Source organism: Balearica regulorum, chromosome 3 (assembly GCF_011004875.1).
Source record: "Balearica regulorum gibbericeps isolate bBalReg1 chromosome 3, bBalReg1.pri, whole genome shotgun sequence".
Lineage (NCBI taxonomy): Eukaryota > Metazoa > Chordata > Aves > Gruiformes > Gruidae > Balearica > Balearica regulorum.
Window position 1 is genome coordinate 117,609,103 of NC_046186.1, and position 23,104 is coordinate 117,632,206.

The following is a 23,104-nucleotide window of genomic DNA, read 5'->3' on the forward strand; positions in this document are numbered from 1 at the left end:
ACTCATTCACTTTAGCACATGAAGGTAAATCAGAAAATAATTTGACTACCTAGCCTGCAATTAGAGATTTGAAGAACATAAACCAAACACAATTAAATGCTGTAGTGTTCAAACGGAATCACTGGTACCTCTAGATGATTGTTTCAGTCTTCTGGAGATAAAATTGTCTGCTGGAATATGTCACAAGGAAATATGACCTGGCTGACAGATATTTCATGTGGCAGCAGTTTATATAATTTACAGTGCCAGCCTCCCAGATTTTCACTTGTGCACAGGCTCTTTATTCACAGCGACTTTGGCACAAACGTACCTGTAAGTGCCCAGGAGAAATGGATGTTGCTGTTATTGCTACCAACTCTAGCAAAGCTGAGCTGTGGAATGCACTCCTCCAGCCAACCACAACTGAAACATCATGTCATTTATTTTATCAACTTACTGAAATATCTGGAATGCTACTGGTAACATTGGGCTTTCTTAGGAAAAAAAAGAAAAATTAATTATGTTTCTTTCACTATCTATGTCTTTGTCAACGTATTTGCATGCTTGTGGTCTCCTAAATGCCTGGAAGAAGCCAAACACATAAACTAGACCATTCACTTACTCAGGTTCCTGTATTGACCCTCCAACACAATGGAATCTCTCAGGAACAGTCTTCCAGTCTTTTGCCATCTTAACCATTGCTCCCGCGTCAAGGACACCGTAGCCGAACAAATGGTTGAATTCCAGCCCAACGCCATTTCTACGCCATTGATGAACCTCATCGTGAAGCTGGTTCCTCTTGGAGGTGAGCACTGTCAGATGCTGCATGTCTCTCCATGTCAGATCCAAGCTGTGGAAGAGCAACATAGAAAACCAACAGTACAGTATTTCCAAGCAGATATTGGAGAAAGAGTGTTTGAGTAAGCCTTTTGGTAAAATTTGCTTCTATGAATCACACAGAAATTGTATCTATACACATATCAGTAACAAAGCTTCCATTGATTTCAGTGGGAACAAGAATAGGTTGTAATTGAATAGTACTTCCCCAAAATAGATTCCTGAAAATTGCAAAATCATTTCTGATTGCTTCTCTGTTCTTGAAAACAACTGCTTTTAACTACACATTATAGATTGACTGTGCAATTTTTAAGCTAATAAAATGAGTAGGATATTATACAGGATCCTGAAAAAAATACAAAAAGAAAAGGATGACGACAGAGTTTCGCCTAGCCTTCCTCTGAAATCTTGCCCTCTTCTCCTTGCCTGCTCCTCCTCCTTTTCCCATGGACCTTCCAAGATTCATGGGGAGAAGCCCCAATCTGATGAAGCTGATGAGCTATAACAATCAAGGTGTCAGTAATTTCAGTATCCTGTGAATATGGCTATATGGGCTGTGGGTGGCTGTAGGTTTACATCGTAAGGTATGGCAGAGGTTTGTCACCTGCAATACACTCGCACGGATGGATGCAGTCAAGTAACATTTGTCTAGACTCCATGATAATTTTTCATCATCAGCTCTTGTCTTCCTAGATTTGCAGTGATTACAGGGCAGGAAGGGCACTTATAAGTTGTTATTCTGGAAGCTTTAGAACTGACATTCTAATTCTACATAACTAAAGCTATTCCAGTTGTTTTATGATGAACTCTTTCAACATTACAATATGTCTGATTCAAACCATCAACCTAAAAGGATCTGCTTTTCAGCTTTCTGTGCCCTGAGTAATAAGCATGTGTGCACACTGAATGTACATCGGAATAGCCAATTAACCGTCGTTTTTCCAAGGTGACACAGGATAGCTGAAAACCAGATATCACTTGCATCATTCTTTCTGAAACCTTTTAAGAGCTGCTACATATCTTAAAACTGTACTTTCTATTTCACAGATTGGTCTGCTCTGAGAGTACGTCAAACATATATTGTATACGAGCCGAGAGACATACTGCGGGCAGCAGTGGTGTGCATGGGAATTGTTAGCTGCGCCAGTGAAGGCTGGGGTAACGCATCCAGGGCAGTTCCACACACTAAAATGGAGGTTTTAGAGCCAGCCTGCAAGGAGATAGGAGACACTGACAGTTCTTTCTATTTCCTCCCCAGCCTCCTCCTTCTCAGCAAAGGCTAGAAACCCAATTGCAAACCAGGGAGTTTAGTCCAATTTCTACTCGGCATAATTTGGCAAGAGAAATTTTAATCTTCATGGATAGCCCACATGAAAAGGAATGCTCGTTATTACTGCGGTGCTAAGGTTGCATTCCGGGTTAAACATGCAGTGGTCAGAAAAATCATTAAACGTTTATATTTTTATGGCCATAATTATTTATTACATCATGGCTCTCCTACTGAATGAATCTGAAGGTAGAAGAATTGGTCATCCAAAATTAAACACTTGCCCAGTGTGTTTTACGTGTATAAAACCTGAAAAATGAGATCTGGCCCAAGTTGTGCTCTGAGCGCAACAGTCATTGCTCTGCTAATGATAGAAAAACTTTGTCTCCACTGCCAAATCTTCATTCTTCTGCATACTGCTGAAGAAAACTACATACACAGTGCTCGCTTCATGCCGTGGTTACAGCAACTGAAGATGTATACTGAGCAAATGTTGTCTCACTTCCTAAAATAATCTGACACAAAGTAAAAAGATGGTATAGGTTATTGTAAGGAAAACTTTTCCTAATCATTAGAGAACAAGATAATGAAGCAAGATATACGAGAGGTCTCCAGTGAATAGTATGGAGATGGTAAACAGACAATGGATATTTCTTCTTTCACGTAACAGAGCAATGATGTAGCACAGAAGCAAATTACCAACAACAGGTTAAGAAAAAACAAAGGAAACATTCCCCACCACCATCGCCAAACACCATCATTACTGTGGAACTGATTGCCGCTGGATGACAGGGGTGCCAAATACAGACAAGTTGAAAAAGAATTAGACAAATTCAAGGAGGAGAAATCTGCCTGCGGCTATTAAGCAGGATAGTCTGACTGCTCTCTCTCCAAACCACTGACTGCCAAAGCTGTTCTTGAAAGATAGCTCATAATCCCAGTTTGTTGTACTCTCCTCTGAGCATCTGTCACTGCAGACAGGATGTGGCATGAGATGAACTCCTGTCTGACACTATAGGTTTGTTCTTATGTTTTTGTAGGCTGGGCATTCCACACTGGATATGTGGAGAAATGAAATAGTCTCTCCCTCCAAACAGTGCTGGAGAAGACAAACCCCTGGAAGCAATGGACAGAGAGGACACGGAGAGAGCGAGTCAGCCAAAACGTATCTGCTATACAGCTTTGGCAAGACTGTTGCTCCATCTGTAAGTTACCGTGTGTGTCACTACTGCAGCGGGCGGCTTGGTAGCTGCTCGCCCGAGCCCCGTGCCACGGACAGCCAACTCGTGTGATGAGCAACATTAAGCAAACCGCAGGCCCTCTCCTCCCTAGAGCTCACAAGGAATTTCTCAACAGCATACTTAGCCTCCAGGGCCAAGGCGAACACTCCGGCTGCTTCAGGGGCAGCTGCAGATGTTCCCGAGTGACGCAGGGTGCAGTTGCCGTACAAATCCGTTGTAGCCTGCAATGATATTAGACGTAATTAATGAGACAAGCTAGTCCAATTTCCTTGCAGCTACAGACTCAGAAAAATACAGAAAGTGGAGTTTGTGCCCTTGCTCTCCAGAGTAATTGTGTGTTTGTTCCTAGGATCTGTTTTCTTTAGAATAGTGTATTAATTTAAAAACAGAGTGAGACATAGCTACAGGAGGTGTTAATGGAAGAATAAATCATGCTGTAGTAAAACAATGTTCATTACCACCTAGAACTTGTGAACTCATATAGATGTCATTTATTTCCTATAAACACAGTTTAATCAAAGGCCTTAAATTCCCTTGTGGTTATCAGAAGAATTTGAAACTGGAATTGTTAACAGTATTGAGCCTTCTAACATTTGTGCAACTCCAGAACCAATAGTAGTACTGGGCTGCTATCTTCTATGCAGATTAGTCGCTAGAAGAGACCAGAAACCAAAAGAGACCAGAAAAAAACCTCAGAGGTACCTTTTATGGTGACAATACCAAAGGTGCCACAGATCATCTCAGCTGATATCAGCACAGAGCTGATATCAAGACAGAAACCAGTATTTTTCCCTGTGCTACTGCACGGTGTCATTTAGGATGCTACAACGTGCCTTTGGGGTTTGAGACAGCGCCAAGGAAAACGTATAGAGGCTTGTCCTGGTTCTGGCTAGGATAGAGTTAATTTTCACAAGGAGCCAGGACAGGTGAGCCAAGCTGGCCAGGGGCGATTCCATACCATATGACATCATGCTCACCATAAAAGGGGGCTAGTCGGGCAGGGGCAGGTTTGGCGGGCTCAGCGTGGCTCCGGGACAGGCTGAGCGTCCGTCCGGTTGGTTGGTCTTGGTCCTCGAATCCATAAATTGCTTTCTGTTATCACTCATTGTGACAATTTGTTATCACCCATTGTTACTATCTGTTATCAGCACTGTTGTTGATTGTTTCCCTCTCCCTTGCCATCCCAGTAAACTGTCCTTATCCCAACCCTCGAGGCTTTGCCGTTGTTTTTCCATTCTCCTCCCCATCCTGCTGGGGGAGGGGGTGAGCGAGCGGCACGTGGTGCTCAGCTGCCGGCTGCGGCCAAACCACGTCAAGGCTTTTGGCAAAGACTGACCTTGAGTTATTACACCTGCATTGTCCACTGTGTCCTGGCTAATCTGAAGGTGCTGAAGAGCACCAATCGATACAGTGGAAGAGAATCCCAGTTACACTTCAACAGAAACTGCCTATTTTCTAGTAGTAGGTACGGCCCTGTAGAGGACTTGCATACGATGCTCCGCGCTGCTTAATATGAGACTGTACGTCTGAGGGTAAATCGGAACCCCCACATTTCCTCTGTAGGTGACTGAATGTCTTTCTGCTCCGTACAGCTTCTAGTACAGCAGAAGTCTGGTTCATGACTGCTCTGCCTGTACAAGTAAGAATGATTTCAGATGTCGACACTTCTTATTTAGGTTTTTACAGAGACCTTTTGTCACACTGCCCTCTGGAAAGAGTGCGATTGAACTTCTAAATCTAGTTTCTGATAAAGGAAAGCACCAATTACATGAAGCTCTAAGAGATGGAAGATCATTGCTGTTCTCAATATTAATCCCACATCTCCTCAGCTGACAGTTTTGGCACGATCACGTACTGCAGATGAGAAAATATCCATCTCAACAAAGGACCATCTGCTGCTCCAAAGCCGACAGAGTTGTAATAGGTCGTGGGAGTGCACAAAGACAGCAGCAATAGCACAATAATATCTGGACTCACCACGCCAGCCTCTGGATTTCTCTTTCTTCCATTACTAAAGGTGGAAGCTAAGGTGGAAGAGCAGCTTTCATCATACAGTGCTGTCCGTCCATCGTTTATAGCAGAATTGATGGAGATTGTCCACATGCTCGATGCATAACCATCACAGTTACAGTCATCATAGCTGCCCCCATCTCCAGAGGCCCAGACATAGATGCTTCCTTTGCCGCCCCGGCCCTGTGAAAGGGGAAAATCAACCCTCTTGGGTTAAATTGCAAATAAGACATAGCAGCTACTTTAAACTGCACCTTGTAAATTGTAAAGATAGGTATCTATAAAGGAGAAAACTGGTCCAAACAAAGTATACATCAACCTTAAGCTGAAATAACATAGACTTCTGGAGGTTATAAAATCCGGTTAACTGGCAGCTGCAGCCAGTTCTGCAACCTTGTGTACACAGAGCACTTCCATTTATCTCCTGTTTTGCTTGACGCCCTGAAGGCTCCTGTGCCAGATGCTAAGACACTTTATGGATTCATTAGCGTTTCTGTCAAGGTCTAAGTGCTATGAGGAAAGTGTTCTTTTAAAAGGGATATAGGTCATCTCACATGCTGGGTTTGTACGATCCAATTAGGTTCAGGCAATGGCTAAAAAACTCTGTAAAACTGGCACCTTTTTCTCTCAATAGATTTTTCTCCAAAGGTCTCACTGACTCAGAGTTCTTTTCTGACAAACCAGTTTCTACTACTAAGTAGAAAATAAAGTTATGAGACCATATAAATCATCTATAGAAAGATGGTCTGCCAATTAAACTGGGAAGGCAAGAGATGGACGGGAGAGACTGAAGCTCAAGGGCAGCTATAAAGGTTTCCCATTAGTTAAAGGAAAGAAATCCGTATCCTCGCCTCCACTTCCAGATAGGCAAAGAACGGGGAGGGACCAACTCAGCTTCTCATCCCGTACGAAGAAAGAGGTAGAGGGTGCCGGGAAGGAGGTTAGACCTGAGAACCATGACACTCAGGGCAAGATCAGTGCTACTGAACCCAAAGCTCAGGTCCCCCGCTAATTCCAGCACAGCCACCATTTCTCTCCAAGTTTAGTCTAGTGGAATCCAACGTTTATTTCCAACAGCACCAGAAGGGTGCAAGCCCTCAATTTAACGTACTTACAGCAGGTAAGAAAAATATCTCTTCTAGCCTCCTCATTGTCCATCATGAAATGGAAGTTAAGGAACACACAAACATAGCAACCTGCAATGGTATTTTAATAGGGAACCTTTTCTGCCAGGAATTTAAATCAAATCTGAGCTCCCAGCAGTAGCTTCTATTTTTCATCATACCCCACTGAACAGAGCAACCTCATTATTTCAAGCACGTTAGTGAGTTGCATTATAATCCACTGAATTGCACAGCAGGTTTGCTGCCACTGGGGTACATAACATCTCAAGACATAGATTTTCATAATAAAGATGATGACTATGAAAAAGCTTATTGAAATCAGTCTAAGAACTCCCACAAAGATCTGAGATCAATCATTTGAATTTTAAGGGAAGAGGATACCATTAAAATATATATACTCTTAAGAACAAAATAATTCCAGGAAATTATAAAAAAAATTAAAAAGATCAACATAACAAGAACAGTTGTGTCTTTTTTTCCCTTTGACCTTTTCTATATCCCACCTTGTCCTCTGGCTGCTGTTAGCCTACAGGGCCCAACTCCGGGCTTTGGACTCACTTCAGAGGCTACATCCCAGCTTGCCACCATGCCCACATACACCATCCACCACCTTGTCACCATCTGTCCCCTTTGGACAGCCTTGGTGGCAGCTTGAGCACACCTCTGCCTGTCCCAAAAAGACAGGCTGCTCCCAGCGCAGAAAGCGGATGGCTGCTGGTGCCACGAAGAGGACGTTTGGCATGTATGGACCCATTCTTAAACAACTCCTTCCTTCCAGCCATTTTAAAGGGAGAGGAAACGCTATTTTCACGTGATAAAGTCACAAAAATAGCTTGGTGCCTGGAAGTTAGCCTCCGCAGCGTTCAGCGGGGGGAAGCAGACTTAGCCCTGCTCAGCAAATTGTTCCACATTGCCAAAACTGGGTATTGCTGCAAACCATTTCACCCCGCGGGCTGGATTTGTGGCAGAATGGCAGAAAACGAGTGCAACAGGCTGCTGGTGGGGAGCAGGGGGAATCCATGGAGGAACTGAAACTTGGGCTCAAACTCGTGGGTGGCATTAGCCTGCTGAGTCCTGCCGGGGACCGGTTTTCTGTGTGTAATTACTGTAACATGAGAATGGCCTCAGGATATCACTTCTATAAGAGTCACATACAAAAGCATGGCTTAGCTTTTAAAACCATAATTCACCTCTTAATACTCTAATTTCAATTGTCTTTCCCTTTTAGGCAGGACTGGAAAGAGGAGTAAACACTACTGGAATAAACTGATAGCAGCCCAAGCGCATTATTTGCAATGATGCTTAGGATTTGCTGCTTACAATTCCCACAGCCAGACCTGCTGTAGTTGGATAGTTGGCACAGGCAAACTGTTTGGTGGCTGTCCTCGGGCATCGTTTCATTTACCGGGCAGAAATATATGGCTTCAGGGGAAGGGAATTCTCAATTCCCTAGATGGTAGTAGACTAAAGCAGAAAAATCCCAGTTGAGTTAACTGTCATATTTAAACAGAACTGAAAGGTCCTATTTGCATCTCAGCCTTACATGAACCTAAAAAATGTCAGTGGTGTCACGCAACTTGGGCTGCTGTAAATTTAGACCAACAACGGGACCAGAGAAGGTGGTAGTAACACACACTGCATACACCAGAGGGAGCCTGAAGGAAGAGTCAGGAAGAAGAGAGAGCAGCAAGATAAGATACATTTTAAAAGATCATTTTTCCTCCAGAATCCTGTTGAAACCTGCTCATCTCCCCCAAAAGCGATGCACAGCGTGGCACCCACACTTCCGAGCCATATGAACCTTTATCTCAGAGCTGAAAATGGATCTTGGTGCATTTAGTACTAGCCCAAGAGGGGCCCACCGCTCAATTTGGGCTAAACCAGAACTAAATCTTGGGCAAAACTATATGCTTAGAAAGTCACAGACAGCTACTGAGAAGCTCTCTTTGTGGAAACAGCAGGTTTTCTATTTCCAGTGTCCTTCATGGGATGTTGTGCTACCAGCAAAAAATATCCCTGAAGTTTTCTTACCCCTTTTCTCATCTTCTAAAGAGCATAATCCCAGAAAAACTTCTTTATTGAACTACCCTGCAAAAATGAGTTGGCAGGAGACGGCAGCCTAACTCACTTTATGTAACTTCAGGCACATCCTGAACTTTTTTCTCCCTTGTTATTGCGTTCATTCATCATGCTTGCTGGGCTAGTGCCTAAGCCAGTGTTTCTCCAAGTTTTGATTGTTGGATCACACTATCCAGATAAAAATGGCTGGTATTTGACAAATAAATCTCCTCCAGCTTCCCTGACCTTTCCCACCCAGGTTGGCAAGCGCCTGTGTGAATAACAGCTGGGCTTCTAACACGGCACGGCCTCTGCCTTGGCTCCTCTAGTTCCCCCACTCCAGCCTGGCCACCGGGGTTGCGAAAGACCAAACATAAGGACGGAACATAACAGGCTTTACGGCACGTTTCTGACGCCCTTTGGCTTTGGCCTAATCCTTCAGTCATAAATCAGGACTAACAGTTTCCAAACAGTATAAGCCAAAACCAAAGAACAGACTCCTGCCCAGAAAAGCCAAGTACCAGGGAAGGACAGCATCGGGACAGCAGCAAGCAGATGGGCTCAGGATAAGAAGGGAAAAAAAAAAAAGCAGCTACCAGATGGTCAATGATCTCAGCACATCAACCCGACTGCGAGGACGTATTGTTTTTAGGCGCAGTAAAAAGGTTTTTCAGGATAAGGACAGCCAAATGGTTCACTGATGTTTATGGACTGTCCCACGTCTAGGGAAGAAAATGCAGATGGAGCACATTGGGAAAAAAATAGGAAAAATTACAGAAAGCAATTTCCAGTTCTGTAACAACTTCAAAGCACATATTATTTTATAAGCACCTTTCTTTTTACGTGACGTATGATAGCTATTTTGTATTTCCCCTGAAGAAAACAGAAGTATTTCAGCACCTTCTATATAATTTAATAGCAATTTATGTGCCTTCTATGGTAAGAGATGGGCTGCTTTTCCAAGAAAAGCAGAAAATTCTACAGCTTTTTCAAGTCTGCCATGGGTCCTACTGACTTTTGGACAGGACTCAATTTCTATCCCCAATTAATTTCAACTGTATTTTCCTCTGAAAGGAGTGTTTCTTTCTCTTCAGAACTGAATTATTTGAAAACCCTTACATGTTTTGTAACTAAAAGCTGCACCCTTAAGTAATGACTGTTAATTATCTCCGAAGGCGTAGCCTGCAGCCCAGGGTGTGGTGTGCTCTGCCTGGAGGTGCTTTGCAGCGCTGGCTCTGCAGGCAACACAAAATCACCATCGTGCTCCCAGGCTGGGGCACGCCAAGGCAGGGACGGACTGCGGAAGAGCTGCAGGACAGTCTTCTCGCTGCCATGACTTGGCAGGGAGCATCGGGCTGGGCTCTCCAGACATCTAGGAACCTACGCAAGAGACCTTGCTTGGCCTTGGTCTCCCCACCGCTCCTGTGCGCGAGCAGCCCAGCTATGCGGCGTAAGCCAGCTGGAGGCAGCAAGTCCTTGGCATCACTGAACTGCTGCTCATCTTTTGCACTGCCAGGGTTTTCTGGATCCTGCCTGCGTGTTCCTGCATCCCTGACATGGTGCCAGCTGGATGGCCCGTTGAGCCCTCGCTCTCCTGGCTCCTCCAGCTAGCTCTGCAACTGCCAGGCTGATTTGCCCAGAGCAAGCTGGTAGCCTGTGACTTCCTGGATCCCTTTGCTCATTTCCTATACCGATTTCTCAGGGAGTGCTAAAATCTAAAGCAAAATCTAGGCAGAAACACATTGCTGACAGCCAGCCAAGTAATCTCAATTTAACCACGCAGACACCAAAGTTTTAAGCAGGAAACATACTTGGATTTCCAAAGTTTGCCACTGCACACATTCAGGGGGACAGCTGTCTTGTTTGAGCTGAACGCCTTAGCATTTCTCCCACGTCCAGCCCGTTCCAAAAGCTTGGAGCTGCTGTACTGTGCCCCTGGAAGAGCCCAGGATATCTGTCCTGCCCAGCACACCCACAAGTCGTGGAGTCTGCTGCAGAAGAAACAGCAGCTGGGTTATCCTACTCAAATTCGGCACTGCTGAAGGTGCTGTCTCTTCACTGTTGGCCTGTCTATCCCTCAGGCACTCACTGGGGAAGGAGGAAAGGCTGTTTTGGCAGGAGCAAGAAGTCAGTTAACACTTGGCTGCTAGGCAGAGGACCTCTGTCACTTGGAACCATGTTTCAGTCATGCTGCTTCTGTTTTTGTACCTCTCATATTTTGCTGCTTCAATAACTGGCTGACTGGTTCCTCCTAGCAGATTTCTGCAACTATTTGGGTCAAGAAATAATCACCCAAGTACAAGAGACTGCTGCATATGAGATTCTCAAAGAACTAAGCCCTGTAATTGTTAAACCCTAACAAAAGGCTTTATGTAACTTACTCTAGACTTAGTCACAGAAGAGTACTGAACTCCCATCCACCAACTCCCAATTAATTGCATAATTGTTAATATCTCCTTTAGCTAAAAATAATGCTTCAGCCATTTCCTACATCTAAATTACTGTTGAAACTGGATGGACTTTTGTTAGCCAAAAGAAATTAATGGAAAATTACACTTTTGGTGAAGAGAGACAGCATTAGGTCTCAATGAGGGTTCAGTCCAGCAGGGAAATGGGGAGGGAACTTTGAAAATGCTGAGACAAAACCTTTTAATTATCCATTCCTTTTTTGTTGGATCCTGGGCTGTGTACCACAAGTGATAATGCGTTACTCTAGTCCGGCAATTCTGCAGGCGTAACTATGGTTTTGATAATATTTGCAAAAAATCAATCCCATCCTCTTTTCAGTATTTCTGAGCTAGATTATCACCAAGAAAAACATTCTAAATGCCCAATTTACTTTCCACCAGTGACGATGGTGGTTTCTCTGCCCAGGGCTCCCAACTGGTGTGTGTGAGGCCTCACAGCTTCAACTGAGGCTCTTGCAACACTGTGCAAAGGTTCCCAGCTTGTAGCATCACCCTTGCTGGGATGCTAAAGCACATGGCTGTTGAGTTGTGGCACAGAGATTCAGCAAAAAACACTCCTGGGGTCAGAGTGAGACAGCAAAATCTACATTTTGAGGCTACATTATTGTCTCGCCTCCTTAGAAAACAGCAATTTACATGTCAATAAAGAAAATATTTACATTTGGAGCTTACAAATATGCCATGTTGGCCCAACCTATTGATACAGCAGCTTTCTGCTCTTTATGTGACAGTCATTTCAGTATTTGTGAAGGGCAGTATTTAACTCTGTCACAGGCCCACGCAAAGCACAAACCCTACAACAGCCAAGGTCCTCAGTTGACCAAGGCATCCCTGAGGAGGCCAGTATCACAACAGAAATCAGTGGTACTTGAGATTTGCCCCCCATCCTGAATTCAGAGGCACACGTCCGTTCCCTGAGCTGCGGCAGGAAAGCAAACAGTCACAGACTGGTCTCCAAACCTGGGTCATGTACTCAGTCAAAGGTTGTGTATCCCATTACCAGGTCAGAAAAGCTGGTCATATTTTTTTTACAAAAGCCTGAAAATATCCTGTCAGATGTATGGGGTGACTTCAAAATTTCAAGCAGATATAACATATTCATGTGGGGTTTTAATAAGGTTTGATTTTATCTGACATAAATATACAAGGCATGGAATTATAATGCATATTCCAGATACAATAGCAATACGACAGTAAAGGGCTCCCGAGTTATAAAGAAGCTTGTAATGCTTCCTCAGAAATGGAGTAATCAGATGGTTGCCAGATCATAGACTCATTTCCCTACCCTCACTTGGCTGTTGAGCAAATAAAATGATGTTGGAGGTATCTAACTGCATATACTTTATTAACGTGCTATCTTCAGCAAATTCAGAGAACAATAACACAATGTCTGTGGCCTTGGAGAGAGGCAAATGAGAAATATCTCCTTTCATTTTTAACACTATCCTTTCTTCTTCCATTGGTGAGCCCAGTTACAGAGTCATGATGAGACGATAAATTTTTAATACTGCTCCCCTGGCAATTTCTGCTGTACTTGTGCAGCATTTTCTTAGGTAGAACCGTATTATGGAATCAATAACGTTTACACCAGGACATGCACAAATCCATCATGCTTTATATATTCTGGCTGAGCTGGCGAAGTCTCAAGAAATTAATTCAGTCCATGAGCAACTCCTCACAACCTACTAATATAAAAGCCTACATCATAAAAATGCAATAGATAGAGACCAGCTTAGCTTGATTACTTCTTTTTACTGCCTTAAATTCCAATAGCTGATGCTGGAAAGAACTGGACTCATGAAACGGCAAATAAGAAATGTTTCCTCAATATTGCATTAAAGACAGGATGTACGGTAAGACATGGGTGGAATTAGTTCTTGAGCTAGTTAAGCTTTTCCTGTTAAAGATGATTGCTGATACAGTTCTGGATGCAAGGTACCAGAGAACAAAAAAAATCTGTATTTAAGAGAGTTGTGCTGTCACAGGAATCCCATCTACCATCCGTACCTCCCCCTCCAAGCTCTCTAGCTCCCAAAGTACCCACAAAGTAAAGCACAGGTGAGACAAGGGATATGTAAATCACACAGCATTGCTTTGTCCAGCCATACTACATATAAATTGCTACTACCATCTCACTCCCCCTTTCTCTCAAAGGAAGGTACCTCTCAATCAGCTACTGTGCTCAACATTGCTGGGCTGTTTGTTCCTAAGTCCATCATCCTGGTTTCTTGCTCTGCTCTGAATTTCAGTCTGTATTTCTGCACCTGCAGTAAAATCCCTCCATAGCTCATCAAAGAAATGTATCTGCTAATATGTGACACAGAGTGATTAGGAGCTTCGAAACTGAGCATATCTTGGTGCAGGACTAAGATATCTCAGGGCAGCCTGGAACATTGTTAGACTGGTGATTTACTGAGGCAGTAAAGTAACATATACCTTTTCTCCCTAGATCCCATAACCTGCTGCTGATCATAGACATGGCTCAGACAGAGTCTAGAGGCCAGATAATAAAATCTCATTAAAGATATCCTTTTTTTTTGCTCCTGGCAAGTGTGTTTAAAGAGAGAGAGAGAGAGAGTGCAACAGAGTGCATTCTCTGAATGTCTCTTCCACCAGACAGAACAGCATTTGTCTCTTAGCCTGTTGTGGACTACCCTAATGGATATCTGACTTGGGCGCAGTCTAGCACAGACTCCTGTTACAGCTGGAAGCCAGCATCAGGTGCCACACAGCCAAGGGTGAGTGCAAGACCTCCTCATTAGGCAGGTACCGGATACTCACAAGTTTCAACCTAGTCTTTAAAAACTAGAAGTTGTATTAAGTCCTTTCCAATTACATCCCAAATATGTGTTTTCTAGCAGCTGGTATTTGCATTATGTAAGATCGTTCGTCTGTGTCAAACAGACACAGTGCTGGTAATTGCCAAGCTGCTTGTGGATGTTTGCGCACATGAAACTCTTGCAACCCCTATTCTCAAGCAAGGGCCTGCTATTTCAGGTGTGAGCTCATTCATCTTTGCAGTGCCACTACCACTATTCAGTGACCCAGTCACGCTGCTGACTATTGCCCTGAACAAAAGTCATGAGATAACACAGTGAAGAGCAGATTGCACTAACAATGAATGAGATCGTGACTTACTATCAAAAAGCAGCTTGAGTCCCCTTCCCAATACGTTCTGATTACATGTTATACACTGACACCAACTTCACACACGCACTATCCCCTTTGTTCTCAGCCTTAGAAAAACAGTAAAAGAGCCCATAAAGGAGTTGCCAATGTGATGGACAGATTTTGCTGTCCTTAATTACCCCATTTTCGTGCTGCCTTTGTTTATGCTCTTTACCTTACCAACAAAGAGCCCACCAAAGTGAAGGCACGATTAAGACAAAAGGTAAGAATTGGCTTAACAAATACCAGGAATGGGAAATGGAAAAGGAAAGGGAAGAAGATGGGCTTAGCACACCTGGTTATGGCTGCACAGCTTCAAGCCATAAAAACAGACATAGAAACAAGAAGCCTCACAGCTTCTGCAGTTAGCATCATCTTATTGTTATCAGGTGACTAGTTACCCCCAGCACCCCAGCATCTCTGGAAGGAGGACTTCAAAAGTGGAATGGAGTTTGAGGGAAGGATGAAACTCTTGTCAGTGAGTTTCTCCTGCAGCCAGATTCCCAAGTACACTGGCAACACCGTGCCTGTCAACTCAGTTAACTGCATATTCCCCGTAAGAATTTCGTATCACTCCCACTTATTTATTTTTAGTTTATTGCATTAGAAGCAAGGATATTAATCTTGTTTTGTGCAAGAGATCTTACATTTCCTTCTGGAGCATTTGGAAGTATTGTTTTTAGTTTAATAACACATTTTTATTCTCAGCATGTTGCTTCCTCCCTGCCAATATTTCAGCTTCATCACTAATTCATAAACCATCACTGGTGAGAATCAGCCTTAGACTGAGAAAAGAATTCCTACATTGATTTGTCTCTTGGTTTATAGAAGATACTTTTCTCTTTAAGAAAAGGGGGTTTTATTCTGAAAAATTATCATAAATTAGATTTACATTTGTACAGTCAATAGAGAATTTTGTGCATATATTATAGAACTAAACTAGGTAAAAGGGAATTATATCAAAGGCTGGTTAGTCTTCCTTTACAGGCAGGATAGTCTGTAGTTGGATTTTCAAAGCACCATGGAGAGCCCCCAGCAACCACTGACATCTTGAATTATCTTTAAAAAATCTGGCTTTCCACAAAAGGAGATCAGAACAAACTATACCCCAACCTCCCTTCTATGACAGAAAACGTAATGAGCAAAATAAGGGTAGATATAGCTATGATCAAAACGCAAAGGGAGTTATATGGGGTGGAGCTGTCTCTTCTTTTGTGCACGTATTGCCAGGAGATAGCTGGGATACCGCCACTATAAAATTAAGTGTAATTGTCCCTGGACAACAATCTTAGGTAGAATCCAATATCATCCCTTCTGCTCTAATTCTGCAATGGCTGTTTGACAGAACTGGTTTCCTAACGCAGGCTCTCCTGTTAATTTTTTGCTTTCCGATAAGATCCAAGAGCAATCCTTCCCAGAGCGCAGCTCACTGTCACCACTCTCTCTCCTTCACAAGCATTCAACCCGAGAGATCTCAGGGCCCCTTCTGATCTTAATATTGCAAATGATTTCTTAAAGAGAATTATAAACACTTCTGAGGAGAAGGTATTAAAAAAGTAATATGCCCAACACTCCAAAGTATGGAACAATAACCAGAAGAGAAAAATCCTTTCTCCTATACTTAACATTCAAAGAGAAGGTTAATTCCAGCATAACTCCACAAATGAAAGCATATAGCGATACGATAGCAAGTTAAGTGAAAGATCTTTTAAATACCAAACTGCAAAAAAACCATGACTACACTTTAAAATCTGCTTCTCTTGAGAGGGTAAAATACCTCTATTTAGTTTAGTTTGCATTCCCCTGCCAGGGTTATTACTGCCTTTTCTTTTTACTTTTAGACAAGTTCTGCATGGAAGGAGAATAAGGCAAAAATTATATGGGAATTCTTCTATATTCAGAGTTTATGTCTGCTCCAACCAACATTAGTGGAAGGAAAATGAAGTATCCACTAACTATAAGACATCAAGGTGTTGCTAAAAATAAATCAACTGCGTCACATACGTAAGATTCTCCCCAAGAATTTAATCTCTTCAACTGTTTAAGGGGATCTTTATGGAAACACTAGAGCAATGAAAGGAAGACATGAGAAGAAACACAGCTTGTGTAGGATGACTTCAGAGGGACTTTGAGCTCATCAGAGGTTTGTAAAGTTTATACTACAAAATTGAGCAGACTGAGGAGAAATTTTTGACAAGTCTTCCTGCGTTATTGCAGTACATTGCCAATTTTACAGGCAAGAGCATGAAGATGACTATAATCCATCTGTTACAGGAAAAACATTTGAGACTGAGGATTTGCAAAAGCTTTAGACGCTTCCCTACCTACCACAGCAGTAGATTTAATTATCATGTCACAAAACATGGTAAACTGAATGTGCTGCTCACAGTGAGGTGGTGATGAAGAGTGGGAGAAACTGGCACAAGTAAAAGGAAGAAATAATTTGGATGGAAAAATGAGTAATTGCAGAGCTTCCACACAAAACCACCCCAGATGTTCTGGGGAATTTCAGATCTTTTCATCATGGAAAACCATCTATGATTAACCACGGGGAGGAGGCTCATTCCCTACAGCACCAGGAGCAGCTGTGGTTGTCCTGGCTGGATGACACTAAAGAGATGGAGATAGAGCCGTGCAAGGTTTGTTTGTTTGTTTTGGACTGATTTGTTTTCTTTTTGAGTTGTGGCACACATTTTACCCAACCTTCTAATAGAGTACAGGTTTAACAGATTGCAGAATGATGTTGACTGTCTTTACAAAGACCACAGACTGTTCCTAGGAGGAGGTGGAAAGGTGGGAATAAACAAGGATGCTCCTGCTACTGGGAAATAATATTACTCCACAGACATCTGAACAGGTGTGGTTCACAGCTGTAATCATGACCATATACGAGTGACCAGAAAGACTCTACAAATCCAAACAACAATTAAATTAGTAGCACATCAAACCAGACAATGTGATGTCAGTAGTGTGGCTGGCATGCTTCTACCCAGGTAATATTGACAGGATCAGGCTCTTCCATTTTGACTGCGATGGCACATGAAAAGCATATGTACGCTGACTAGAGATAAACATAGTTCCATGCAGGAGAGCACAGTATCCTGAGACTATGCAATAAAAGCAATGCCTCAATATTGCAGAGGGAACATCAAGGGACCTTGGAATGCACTGAAAGTTGGGATAGTTTACACAATTGCATTGTGATCTGCAACATCTAAGGGAGGACCACATATTCCCAAATCATTGATTTCAGCGTGAGTGTGTACATATCATTCTGTCCCAGTAACCCAGGTTATTTAATAAGACTGTTACCTTATTCACACCATCTGCCATTGCTTGCAGCGTTAGCTCTCTAGGTCCATCCACTGTCTTTCCATTATCAGTTGGTCCCCAGCTGGCGCTGTATATATCTATGACTTGAGGCATATGACTGATAGAGGAAGCCTCAATAATGTCTGTCATAAATGGCTGGTCGAGCATTCGAATACCTGTAGATTTAATCAACATAAACATGAATTATGCATTACCCAGCACAAGATGAAATCTCAGCACCTGGAGAAGCCCCCCAGTTACAGATATTTTAATTCACTGGCAGTTTCACTAGCTCAGTAATTCCGCACTCGCCTTTCACATTTCACCAGGGTATGCTTACCCAGCAGGATGGCGGCACTTAAACAGCCAGCCACAGCAAAGCAGCATGGCCCAGAAAGTGAAAGCACTTTATTGTTAGCTTTCTAATTACATAGTACTTTCCATTTACTATTTGAAAACACTCTCAAAACAGTAATATTCAGCAATCTCAGCATTTCCTAGCATTTAAATAATATTAATAGTATTAAAATAGTATTTTCTAATGACTAGGGAAAAGGACTAAGGCCCCTCCATCTCTAATTTTTAACTCAGTGATGTGTTGACACTTCATTAGTTTTTCAAGTAATTTTTCTATTTATTTTGGTTCTTTTCCAGAATTTAATCAGAGAGGGGAAACACATGACAACGATTTCCTGGAAAATATCATTGTGTCAACATGCAGATGCGATAGCAAAATATGGCCGGTATTTGAACAAAAAAAGCAAACTAAAACCTGCTTCCTTTTACACATACTGACGTAGAAATCAGGTTAAACAATACCATCCTAGGGCATGCCAACTGCATAAAACCTCACAGCGCTGGCCCTAGGCAAGCCAGAGAGTGTGACAAGACAGCAGTGCAAGCCCTCACATCTGTCACGCCCCACACATAGGACAGTTTCACCAAGAGCCAACCTCTCAGTGGCCTTTGGATGAGACCTGGGGATCCAGGGACACATTCCAACTCTCATTCGTAGCCTTGAGTTGAAGTTCAGCTTTCCCCAACAGTTTTAGGATACAGATGGGACAGAAATCAATACCACAAAGCCAAACAGCGTGAATGGCAGTGAGGACCCTGATTTAGAAGCCAGTGCTTTTACTATATTCAGTACAAAAGCCATGTGCCAAATGTAAGACTGGACAATGTGGTATAAACTTCAAGTAGAAACCAGACCAAAGCTGGATATTCCTGATCTGCTAATTCAGAAATTATGATGTCACACTCAATGAGTGAGAAATCCCTTCATGTGCTTGTAAAATGCAGATCTGCACTCAAACCACAGAATTAATTATTGACCCCAGGGAGGTGGAAGAAAAACAGTAGAAACCAAGCCATCTGGTTTGATTTTAGGGCAAAAGAAAGTGGCACAGGAAGCAAAACACATGATGCCCCAGAACCTTGGCTACAAATTTCCAGCTCCACTTGCAAACGTGGACCTTGAATTATGTCAGCAGCAGACTCTCAGCTCTCATGAGCTTCCGAGTTCCCACTGACCACACGGTGGTGCTACAGGCGCACGCTGTCCTCAGGCAGGAGAGGCTGGCTTTTCCAAAAATCCGTGGGGATTTTGCTACAAAGTGGACAAGTATGGAAGGCTATTTGTAGGCTGCTGGTCATCAGAAATGGCCTTCACCTCTTGATTTTTAAGCAACCAGCTTGAAGTTGTAGAGTTATACTAATAATACAGATGAGGTCCAGCCAAAATCCTGTGCCTCAATTCACATTCCTCTAAAAGAAGCTATTGCCAGAACGTAAATTTTGTGAAATGTCCCATCCCTGAAGGGGACGTTAGCATTATTGAAGAAAGTGGACAAGAAGCAGTCCTGCCTGGCCACTTAGTAACTCTCAGTGATATTTCTTAGGGTAACAACTTAGCAAACATTGCTTGGTGCCCTTGTACTGTGGAGATTCAGCTTCTGATCATGTAGGTGACAGGTGCAATGTAGCCTTCTCCAGATCCTTCTGGTACCACAATGAAGCAGGGACTGGCCAAGCAGAGCAGAGCTGCCCATGCACACGCACTGTGAACCATTCCCAGGAAGCCATGGGTGTACCCACACTGGTGTTTTGGTGTGGATTAGGGAATGAAAGTGAAACTCATAAGCATCTACGCTTGCTGTGCCTCGGTCCTCATCATGGAACAGTTTTAAGAGTGGGAAAACTGGATTTCTTCAGATTAAACTGACACATGCTGTCCAAGAGCCTAACTCACTCTGATCACTGTATTCAGTCTATCAGTGCAGACAAGAGCTAGTTGGAAGTAAAAACACCCAGTACACCTGAGGTGTGAATGCTGGGTGGTGGGCACCACCAATTTCATTCTGTGTATCTGCTCCTATCACTGCATCGCTTGTTAAAATAGAGGAAACTAATGACTGCAGAGATTTACAGCACTGCAGGTCCTGCCCTTTGAGAATCTAAAGCATAAGAGCAGCATCGGATTTGCCTTTTCAAATAATTTCTAAATGCACAGGAATTTATATTTTACCTCCTGCAAAATGAGATTTGTCACAAATGATTCTGCAACTACACAGGGAAGAAGCACTGAAAATCAGTATACAAACAGGAGTTGGCATAGGAAGGAGCAGAGCTGTTCCTTTGCAGCGTTATTAAAGAGGCTATATAAGGCTCTCAATTGAAAAGGCAAAGCCATGGAGAAATTCCTCTCCCCAGCTACTGTGAAAAGTAATAAACACATGGCCCAGTGCCAGCCTGCAGTCCTGTCCTGGGCAATGCTCCCTGTCTCTGCAGAAGTTCTGCTTGAGGCACGGCAGCGTAACAACCATTTACACCTTGAATTGCTACCATACCTGCCACCTTAGAGTTGTACGCAACTCCCACGCCGCAGATGTTGTTGTTGGCAGCAGCAGACACCTCTCCCGCACACCTTGTCCCATGGCTGCAAAAGGGAAGACAGAGACACCACGTGAACCCCAGCTAACGCATGTGCCGAATGGAGCTGGATCATCGCGATCTAGTTTTTGCCCCACAGTCAGCTCCCAGCGCTTCAGAGGAAAACTGTTCCATGGCAAACTGTTGAGTGCTGTACTTTGATACTCGGATGAGCTCATTCCTTCCTGAAGCAGGAGATAATCAATCTCCTCTCTGCAGTATGAGCGATGCTTGCTCTGAGGTTAACATGCATACTTACCCTTCATTTAGTTGTAAAGTTTTTCAGACCTTTTCTTTTAAACTCTGTCAAACAGGTTCTGCCTTGTTACCAACTATTAGTCAGTAGAAACAGTCCCTTGACAGAACAGCGTAAAAATATGATCAATACGATTTCCTTCGTGTTTGTGACTTTACAGTGTGATACCCCTTATTTTGAACCCCACAGAACAAAGTCTGATTGCCTTTTTGCTATTCAAACATGTACCTCTGCCTACAAAAAAATGCTATGGAAAAAGGTAGGTGCAGTATCAAGCTGGAGTAGCGGAAGGGAGCCATAAGGGTCACTGCACTCCTCAGCAGCAGAGATGTGGCCTGGCTGGCCAGGCCGAAAGCTGGCCAGACCCAAGGCACGTGCATCCCTCTCCTCCGGTGCCAGTTCCCAGGAGAGCTGACAAGGTGCTCCAGCTGTCAGCTCATGAAGCTACTGCTTTCCACTCAAATGGGAAATGTCTCTGCTCTGACACAGAGGTCCAGGTTCGGGCTGACACGTGGCATTTCAAGAACACTTGGCATCTCTGAAGTGCTTTACAGCTCTTAACAGGGACCCTTTAACTGGCAGTGGCTCCCAGGCAGGCTTGCAGGAAGGCAGATTACATTTTCCTTTCTCCTAATTCATCACAGAAATTAAACCACAGAGAAGATAGATACAGACAATATAATCTAGTTTTAAAAAAACAGCACAGCAGCAGAGAAACTAGTGAAACCTGTGCCATTGTCATGTTTTTAAGTTTAAGATGTTGCATCAATATGAATCCATCCTATTGCTCCTATCGATCCACTCTGTGCATTAAAACTGGCATCACTCCTATAGCATGCTAAAGAGTCATGCAATTAGCAGTGCTGTGTTATAAAACCTATCTAGAATCCCAGATGAACCATCCCGGGAGGCAGTAGACTTGTTTTGTTTTAATCATCTTTTTGTTTTTCCCCTCTCTCTTCCTTTAAGCACCTCTGGCAAAGGTGAGTGTAATATTAATAAAGGGGTGAGAAGCAAAGCATTCTTCTTCCCTGCTGTACTTGGAAGCATATATTTTTAAAGGCAGCTCCACAAAAGAAAATGACTGGCCTCAAACATACACAGTGTCTCAATCATGAAAGGGTGAAGATCTCATGCAAGTTCCTTTTAGAAAGGGGGCAGAGAGGAGAGCGATACAGATTTCTTATTCAGCTGCAAAAAAAAATCTTTCAAAAATCAAGCAGGTTTTCCCTCATGCCCTTGTTCAAGGAACTGAAAAAAATATACTGTTGCTATGCATTCATTATCTAGTCATCTGTGGACTAGCTACAAGCCACAAAGCAGAAAAAAAATGGCTTTGTTAAAAAATTGTCTTGACTGATGCTGGGGCACAAAAAAATCGGTGACACTGCCAGATAAGCTCTTTCTCTCACAGAGGGAAAAACTGTATTAGGACCTTCCTGGTGAAAAGATTTTATCAGAAGGTCCTCTTGCTCACCTCACCTCCCCAGCGTGCCAGCCCACACGATGCAGACTGTAAGCAGACCTGTTCCAGCAGCTCAGTGTTTAGATACCATGCTGCTGACTGGAGAAAAATTGCATGTGAGTTAGTGCAAATGCATTTGGTTGAATTATTAATGGCAAATAGCAGACTTTTCCAATTTAGCCCTATTTGCTGTTCATGTATCATTGATAAATCCATTGTGGTTCCTATGAAGTGACCCATGTCATGGACACAAATCACAGCTTTCCTCTCCAACATTCACCTCTTCACTACTATTTCAATGTTTAAAACAAGGGGATAGAAAACAATTAAGAATATTTTCACCTATGAAAAAGTTACTTCAAGGGTAAACTATATATTAGCAGGCAGGGCAAGTTTTCCATAAACATCATATAAATGCAAACATTTCACGTGAACATTCGTGAAAAACTAAGATGGGAGACAGTGATTCAATTGAAAGTCAGTTTTGCCTTCAGCTGGTTTAAACAACGTATCTGTACTAGCTATGAAAATTTCATTCTGCTTTGTCTTTGAGAACCATTTCTATTTCTAAAACCCACTGCCAATGCTATTGCGCTTGCCCTTCTGGTGACATATTTTATAAGAGCAGAGGTGGCACAGATTTTCATTGAGGTTTCATCTGCTTTGAAATGCTTCTGCAGACAGCAGAGGACAGGATCCATCCTTCCTAACTTCAGCTCTGCAGAGGAGGGCAATGCAGAGCCGCAGTCACAACAGCTGGGACTATCTTGCTGCCTTCTCTTGACCACTTTAGTTGCTTGTGCTGGGCAGCAATTAAATATGCAAAGCTCAGAGGGACATTTCTGTGGGGCAAATGCCATCCCTTTTTTACTCACATCACATTGCCAACTTCTGAGTGTTTGCACAAGGGAAAGTGTTCCCTTACTCCGGGGAACTTGCCACTTTGCCTGCATCCAAACACTCCAAGAACCAGCAGTAGTGCTGTGGC

The 23,104-nt window shown here is 43.1% G+C and overlaps 1 protein-coding gene across 1 annotated transcript in view; it reads right to left on the minus strand.

Moving 5' to 3' along the window:
- Positions 1-23,104, minus strand: part of PCSK2 (proprotein convertase subtilisin/kexin type 2) — a 108,869-nt gene that overhangs the window by 7,178 nt on the left and 78,587 nt on the right. Inside the window, exons 7-11 of the mRNA XM_075749722.1 lie at positions 20,314-20,402; positions 17,465-17,640; positions 5,302-5,517; positions 3,445-3,545; positions 602-829 (exon numbers count right to left, since the gene is read on the minus strand). Coding sequence (XP_075605837.1) covers positions 602-829; positions 3,445-3,545; positions 5,302-5,517; positions 17,465-17,640; positions 20,314-20,402 — 810 coding nt within the window. The remainder of the gene's footprint in view (positions 1-601; positions 830-3,444; positions 3,546-5,301; positions 5,518-17,464; positions 17,641-20,313; positions 20,403-23,104) is intronic.